The 8,708-nt window shown below is 39.1% G+C and overlaps 1 protein-coding gene across 1 annotated transcript in view; it reads right to left on the reverse strand.

Moving 5' to 3' along the window:
* Positions 1-8,708, reverse strand: part of KAT2B (K(lysine) acetyltransferase 2B) — a 161,924-nt gene that overhangs the window by 25,706 nt on the left and 127,510 nt on the right. Inside the window, exon 12 of the mRNA XM_006851636.1 lies at positions 2,610-2,720. Coding sequence (XP_006851698.1) covers positions 2,610-2,720 — 111 coding nt within the window. The remainder of the gene's footprint in view (positions 1-2,609; positions 2,721-8,708) is intronic.

The following is an 8,708-nucleotide window of genomic DNA, read 5'->3' on the forward strand; positions in this document are numbered from 1 at the left end:
GTATAGATTACATCTCAATATAAAGAAAACAAAAATCCTCACCACTAGACCAATAAACAACATTCTTATCATTGGAGAAAAGACTGAAGTTGTCAAGGACTTCAATCTTCTTGAATCAACTACCAACACTCATGGAAGCAGCAGTCAAGAAATCGAAGGACATATTGCATTAGGCAAATCTGCTGCACAAGACCTTTTTAAAGTGTTGAAGAGCAAAAATATCAGTTTGAAGACTAAGGTGTGCCTGAGTGCTTTTTGTAGGCCAAGATGGCCAAACTTCATCTCTCATACTTTGAACATATTGTCAGGAGGGACCAGTTGCTGGAGAAGGATATCATGTTTGGTAGGGTGGAGGGTCAGAGAAAAAGAGGAAGACCCCCAGCGAAATGGATTTGCAAAGTGGCAGCATCAATGGGCTCAAGCATGGCAACAATAGTGAGGTTGGCCCAGTATCGGGCAATGTTTCGTTCTGCTGTGCATAAGGTCACCATGAGTTGGTACTGACTCAATGGTACCTAACAACTACAACAACATATTAACCCACAACACCACACCAAGAAAGGAATTGTTGTTGTTGTTGCTGTTAAGTACTGTGGGTTGGTTCCAACTCATAGTAATCCTGCACAGGGTTTCCAAGGCTGTAAATCTTTAAGGAAGCAGAAAGCCTCATCTTTCTCCTGCGGAACAGGCAGTAGTTTCAAACTGCCAACCTTGAGGTTAGCAGCCCAATTCGTAACCACTATGCTACCAGAGCTCCTTTTAGAGAGATGTAAACCTCACCTTCAGTAGTATACAGACCTAGATTGAGGATATGTTGATAAACAATAGTTTCAAATATTGATATTCTTGTTTATTAAACATTTCCATGATTTTACAGAAATACTTTTTGACTTACCCTCATATAATAAAATACCTAAATGTCTAAAATTTGGTATTGGTTAAATAAATTACTTTGTATAACATGCCAGGGAGCCATCAGAAATTTTACACAGAAATAATCAGAATATATTAAGTGAAAAGGATGACTTAATTACGCAGCCAGTATGTCTTATTTAAAAAAATGTATTTATACATACAAATAGGCATATGGGAAAATTAGACTGAAAACAAACCCATAGCCCTCGAGTCAATTCCGACTCAGAGTTCTGACAGGAGAGAGCCGAACTGTCCCATAGTCTCCAAGGCTGGAAATCTTTATAGAAGCAGACTGCCACATGTTTCTCCTATGGTGCAGCTGGTGGGTTTATATCCCCAGCCTTTTGGTTAGCAACTACGTGCTTAACCAGTGTGCCATCAGAACTCCTTCAAAGGTTATATATCAAAGTGTTAATAGTTCATTTCTCTGTGTGGTTGGACTAGCAGCAATTTTTTTCTTCTCAATGCTTTACTGTATTTCTCAAAATTTCGACAGTGAGCATACCTTAATTCTGTAATCAAAACACTACTAGAAAAATTTCTAAGAATAATAAAGTAATGGTGGAACTGTGGGTTAAGCATTGAGCTACTAACTGCAAGGTCAGCAACTCAACACAACCAGTTGTTCTGTAGGAGAAAGATGAGACTGTCTGCACCTGTAAAGATTCAGGCTCGGAAACCCAAAGGAGCACTTCTACCCCATCCTGGTAGGGTCACTGAGAGCCAGAAATGACTCAATAGCCATGGTATTTTGTTCTATTTAAAATAACATGCACCTAAAACTAGTGGATTGAGTATATTCTTAACAACAAAATCAATGAAATTTCAAATAAAAACATAATATACAAAGATTAATCTTCAAATTGCTACACTGAAAACTACTGATGGGAAAGAATTCAGATTGCAACCAACCTCCTAGATTGCTATGTGCAGTAGAGCAATTTCTAAACTTAAGGACTTCCTCTCTGCTGTCCTCAGTGGACTAAATCAATTTTTCTTGTTCATTGAAAACTCTACCAACCAAGGACAAAGAATGTATCCTTAAGCTGGGAGTACCATACTTTAGAGTGTTAGGCTACAGTATTATATTTCATTTATGGAGGCTATTGATTCATACACTCAATAAGTATTTATTTAATACCTACATGCCAGGTGTGGGGCTGTAGGATCAGCAATGGACTGTGAATCACAAGGTCAGCAGTTCAAACCCACCAGCTGCTCCTCAGAAACCTTAAGCATGGTCACTATGAGTTGGAACCAACTCAATGGCACTTAACAACAGCATGCCAATCACACCCCCTAATCCAGTCTGATAACTCTTTATTTCCAAAGCTTAAAACCAAAAACCAAACCCACTGCCCTGAGTCAATTTGGACCATAGCAACCCTGTAGGACAACAAAACTGCTCTATATGATTTTCAAAGCTGTAAATCTTTGACAGAAACTGCCCCATTTTTCTCCTGAAGAGTATGCCTGGTAGGTGCAAACTGCTAATATCCGCTAGCAGTTAAGCATGCTTAACCACTGTGCCACTACAGTTCCTAAGATTTACAAAATAAATGCGTGTCCTTCTTGCAAGTAGGAAAACTGGGAGTAAACACTTACATGGTGCTACCTGAATATTAAGAAATATATTATGGGAATATTAAGAAAAGGAATAATAGTCTGTCAGTGTTGCATGGTAGAAAACCTACCTGTTTCTTAAAGTACCCAATTGCATATTCATCTGCATATGTGAGGAAGTTCAGGATGTCATGTTTTATATGATATTCTTTCAAGTGATTCATCAGGTGTGTTCCATAGCCCTGTGTAGAATACAGATAAATGTATTAGGTTCGAGATAAAGAATTTCCTACAAATTCACCAGGAAAAGTTGACAAATTTAGGAGTCTGTACATTAGCTATTTAATACTGCCAATCCCCAGATTAAAAACCTCCGATTCAGTACAACCTGCAGTTACAAACCAACACCTATAAAAAAAAGTTTGAGGTATATACAATGGTTCATAATAACAGACACGACTTTGTAACTCACATCAAAACTACCATTATCACTACTGTACTATTATGTTAAAGATGTTTTAGTATACCTGGAAGTGTTTCTTTAATGTTTTTATGAATAGAAACATATACTGTTGTTGTTAAATGCCATACAGTGGGTTCTGATTAACAATGACCCTGTAGATACAGTTTCTGAGGAGTGATTGGTGGGTTTGAACCTTCAACCTTGTGGTCAGCAATCCAGTGCTTATCCTACACCACCACACCAGGACTCCAGAAAGGTATACTATCTACGATATAATAAGACAAACACTTAACTGATGTACCTAATTGTTCTGATTTATATACAAATTTGGTCCTAATCCTGCCTATACATTTTACAAACCAACACCCTTTCAGAAGGAAATACGTTAAATCTTTCTCACCCTTTTGAAAATTAGGTACTGAGACAGGAGGAAAAAGAGTACTCATATCAGGAGTAAACATGAGCATCTTACTGACTGAAATCTTGTGATATCTTAGGAATGCTGAAGCATGCACTCATCCTTGCTTAGGCAATTGTAGAGATGTACAGAACATGTCCAGGGCACATAGCTGAGCAGCCACAGCCTGGGACATGCTGTTAAGAAAGACGACTCAAAACAATTCTGTATTTTACTTACTTGTGAGATATCTTATAGGTCAAACTGTTTTACCCACTGCCCTAGGTATAACTTTAAAGGACAAACCTTCTAATGGGGCAGAGGAGAACACCAGCCCCTTGCAAGGGTTTGAACCAGGGTCCTGAAAAAGTCATACATGTTTGACATCCCAGAATAAGTTTTGTCTGCTCTTACCAGAGGCCTTTGGAGCAAAATCCTTCTTGAAGAAATTCTGCACCCACCCAGTTAGCATGGCTCCTCTTAAACAGGCCACTTCCTGGAAAACTCCATTTACCTCTAAAATAAACATGGTAGCTTTTCCCTATCTGAAACTTTTTAAACCTCAGCAAAGTCTTTGTTCAGTTGTTAAGGCTTGCATTAAGCCCTACCCATCTCTGCTTGCAAGCCTCCATCCTACAATAAACCTTTGCTTTATGGAAACCCTGCCTCACCTGACTATTCTTTAATCAACAGAAAGGAAGAACCCTTGCTCAGAGAATAAAGATGTGATTAGCATTCTCGGTAACAGTACAAAGCCAAAAAATTCAAAATTCTTCGTTTAAGATACAATCATCATTTGAAAACACAAGCTTCAGGATCTTTGAAAATAACACAGCAATGTGATTGTTTCAGATGATCATGAAAATGATCCCAAACAGATGAACCAATCCATTTTCAGACATCACAATTGTTGAAGAGTTCTTCCTAGTGTCTTCCTTAGATCTGAGTCCTTTTTTATTTCTACTTTCTGAGTTTAGTACTAACACTCAGTCATGCTTTTAATGCATGAAAACCCTTCATCCAAACTCATGCCCATTCCTGCCTTCCAAATTCTAAGCCAAGCATCATTTGGGTTTCAGTCATTTCTCCTAGGGCATGGTCTGAAGATTCTTTATCGGCCTGGTCACTTTTTCAGGGCATTCTCCAATATATCAATACCCTTCCAAAGCACGATTCCTATTGACAAAAATAGTATTAATCAGGTCTGTCTGGTAAAGAGAAACGGTCAGCTCCTATTCTCAAAATTATTTTTCTACTGATGTAATCCAAGGACATATATTAGCTTTTTCCAACTATGTCACAACATCACAATAATGACATAGTTAGAATTTCAATGACACTTAGATGCAAAAACTAATGAAATTTCTCTGTGAAAAGATGGTCAAATGGGGATTATAATTACATTATGAAGTTATACCGTTCACTATGATAGCCACTAACCATGTGGGACTAGTCCAAATGAGATTAGTGCTATAGGTGTAAAATACACACTAGAGGAAAAAATAGTTTTATTAATAACATATTTATTGTTGTTGTTAAGTGCCATTGAGTCAATTTCAACTCACAGCAATCCTGTATCGGGTTTCCAAGGATGTAAATCTTTGTGGGAACAGAAAGCCTCATCTTTCTCCTGCAGAACAGTTGGAGGGCTTGAAACTTGACTTTCTGGCTCGTAGTACAGGACTTACCCTGTAGACCCACCATGCTCTCATTTTATATTTATTGCATGCTAAAAATGGAGTCCCAAGACAGAGGTAAATAATGATGTAAGCACAACCTTGGAACAACAGGGTTCTGGGATAGAGATTGAGCCATGGTTGGAATGGGGAAAAGGGGGGAATAATGTTAAGTTGTTTGGCTGTCTTTTGAATCTTGGTTTTCCTTGCATTATATTATAAAATAGACACTGGAGGGGGAGAGAAAGGAATAGTCAAAAGCATCACCATAGAAAGCTTGTAAGTCCATCTTCTGCCTATAAATGATTGGAATACCTAAAATGGGATTACAATGTGCCCAGTGAAGGAGGCTTCCTGCAGAGCCTCTGCAATACATAAGACTATAGGTGGAAGCCTGAACCACATCCAGATCTCCAGAGATGGGAAATTCCCACTTGAAAGGACAAGCAGACCAACCTGGAGTGGCTAGAAGAACAGAAGATACTTCTTGAAAGAAAGACCTACAGGAAAAATATAAAACAACATAGGCAGACCAACTGTTACTATAAGAACAAGCAACTTGCTTGCCCAGGAAACATCAAGGCAAGTGGTTGGGTCCCCTCAGTGTAAACCCCCTTCCAAGACTAAGACTCAATGAGAATACACACTCTGAATGGTGACCACGCTCGTCACCGAAAAGGGGAAGGGAGGGAAAAACAGCAATGAAGTGGCGAGCTAAGCCATACAATGTTCAATAATAGACTTCTGTGAACCCGGGTGAAGACCTGGTTGGCCAGCAGTGTGGCAAGACCTGGGGACTCTTGGGCCCAGAGTCAGTGTCATAGCCACAGAGGACTAGAGTGGAGAGTGAAGCATCCTGAAGCATCCAGCTGATAAGAAGAGAGGGCATATGCATAAGAACACCCACACTTGCAGATAATATCCACTTGTCCTGGCTTCAATGAATGGATGATCAGAGCTCAACCAGAAGTAAAAAGAAGAGGAAAAAAAAAAAGTATTCTCATACAATTTGATGAACTTGACCTACACCTATGGAAGCAGTAGCTCAAAAGAGGGAATAAATCCTTACAGCAAGAATCATTCCCACACCCTCCACACACAGAGTACACAGGGATGGGCAACTTGGACATTGACTACCCAAAATGGGAGGCGGGGGGCTACAAAGGCAAGAAGTGACTGGCTTACAAGCTTTCAAGAGGGAACCTAGATCCAGAGGGCCTGGAGGAAGGTAGAATCTCCAGTGAATAGTATCCAATCTGTCTAGGCAGGGCTGATGCAATGAAATGCAGATGGGTCTCTTGTGATACAAGAGTGAATAATTGTTATCAGGACTGATTGTGAGGATTGGAAATGTAAAGGTAGACGTTTTATAGCAAGGAGGGGAGTGATTAACTTTTCAGTCTAAGAGCGGAGGTCCCTAGAACCATCAAGGGAGAAGAGCAGAGAGCGGGACCCTACCCAGAGAAGCAGTAATGCCTAAAATGGAGGCAGAGATGACGTGGAGTGATGGAGCAGCTGGAGACTTTAGATCCACAGAAGGAGAGCAACTGTGTGCTGAAGACCTGGGGGATACGGGGAGCAGGATTGCAGGGTATACCCTTTGGTTGGTTGATTGATGCATGGAGGGGATTGTAACCAGGGCAATGAGATGATGTACAACAGAATGAAGGTAAAATTAATGTTCTCCCATATAAACTATCACACAATTCACAATAAAACATCTAAGAAAAAAAAAAAAAATGGAGTCCTGCTGCGGCACTGTAAGATAAGCACTAAACTGCAAACTGCAAAGTCGGTAATTCAAACCCACCACCTGCTTCTTAGAAACCCTACATAGGGTCGCTATAAGTTGGATTCAATTTGATGATACTTAACAACAACAAAATAATACAAGTTTGAACATATTGGGTTATATGTCTTCTGTATTATTGATTCAATTCAGACACATGGCAACCATATGTGCCTACTAGAAAAGGACAAAAATCATGTAAGTGATTTGTATTTAAGGCTCACTTTATATGGTTTCTATCATGTAGCATTGATACAGAGTGATATATTTTTACTTAAAACAAAGAAAAAGGTCGCAAGGTACTAAAGTGAGTGAGGGGAGAAGGGATAAAAAGAAAGAAAGATATTCAAGCCAGACCTCAAAATTGGTCAAATACACCATGATCAATTGGTAAAACATATTCCACAAAGACAATGTTCTACATCCTACTTTGGTGAGTAGACTAGGATCTTAACAGCCTGTGAGTGGACTTTAAAGATGCAACTATTGCTCTCTCCCTGTGCATGAAAGTGTGTGATGAAAACTGAAGACACTTGGAGTCAATCAGTCCAGTCGACTAGCGGAACACATGAGCATCAGTGTTCATGACCATTGTTGTTGATGTTAAGGGCCATGAGTTGGTTCCAACCCATAGCGACCCTATCTAGGGTTCCCGAGGAGTGGCTGGTGAGCTTGAACCACTTACCTTACTTTTCAAACAAGATTGCAATCTAGTGCATTAACCCACAGTGCCAAACCAGGACTCATGGCCCTTAGACTGAAAGAACTAGATGGTACCTGGCTACCACCATCAACTGTTCTGAAGAGAGCCACATAAGAAGATCTTGGATAGAGTGGGAAAAAAAGGAAAACAAAAACCAAAAATTAAAAAAAAAGAAAAAAAAAAAAAAGACCAGCCTTACTGGTCACAAAGAGACTGAAGGAACTTGAGAGTATGACCCTCAGTCACTCTTTAGGTCTGGAACTGAACTCAAGCTTGTGGCCCAATTTTTATACAAACAGTAGATAGGTATCTACTGCAAGAGATAATCTTTAAACATAAAAAACAAACAAACAAACAAACCTTGGGGTCTTCTTAAAAGCAAACAACTCACCAAAGGATCTATACAAAGAAAACTACAAACCACAACTACAAGAAACCAAAAGAGACTTACAAAAATGGAAGAATATACCATGATTCTGGATGGGATGACAACATTGTGAAAATGTCAATACTACCGAAAGCAATTTATACATATAATACAATCCCATTCCAGATTCCAACAACATTATTTAGAGAGATGGAAAAAACATTAACAATTTCTTTTATGGAAAGGGGACCAAGACAAGCAAAGCACTACTTAAAAAGAACAAAGTTGGAGGCCTCTCACGTTCTGATTTCAAAATTTACTACATGGCTGTTACAGATACAATGAACAATTAGATCAATGCAACAGAATTGAGAATCCAGAAATTCATCCATCCACATACAGCCAACTGATGTTTGACAAAGGGCCAAAGTACACTGAGTGGGGAGATACAGTCTCATGAACAGATGGTGCTGGCAGAAGGGAATTGCGATATGCAAAAGACTGAAAACAAGACCTTTACCTCACGCCTTATACAAAGACCAACTCAGCATGGACTGAAGACCTAAATGTGAATCCCAGAATAATAAACTCGTCAAGGAAAAAATAGGGACAAATTTAAGGGCTCTAATCATGGGAACACACAGACTATGAAACATTGTGAAAAACAAAAGAAGGCAAAATAGATTATTAGGACGTGCTAAATATTAGAAACTTATGTGCATTAAAGGATTGAACCAAAGAGTAAAAGGGGAGCCCACAGAATGGGGAAAAAATCTTTTGCAATGATGTATCAGACAAAGGAATACTTTTAAAAATCTATAGGAAACTACAACAG

This window comes from Chrysochloris asiatica, unplaced genomic scaffold, assembly GCF_000296735.1.
Source record: "Chrysochloris asiatica unplaced genomic scaffold, ChrAsi1.0 scaffold00030, whole genome shotgun sequence".
Classification (NCBI taxonomy): Eukaryota; Metazoa; Chordata; class Mammalia; order Afrosoricida; family Chrysochloridae; genus Chrysochloris; species Chrysochloris asiatica.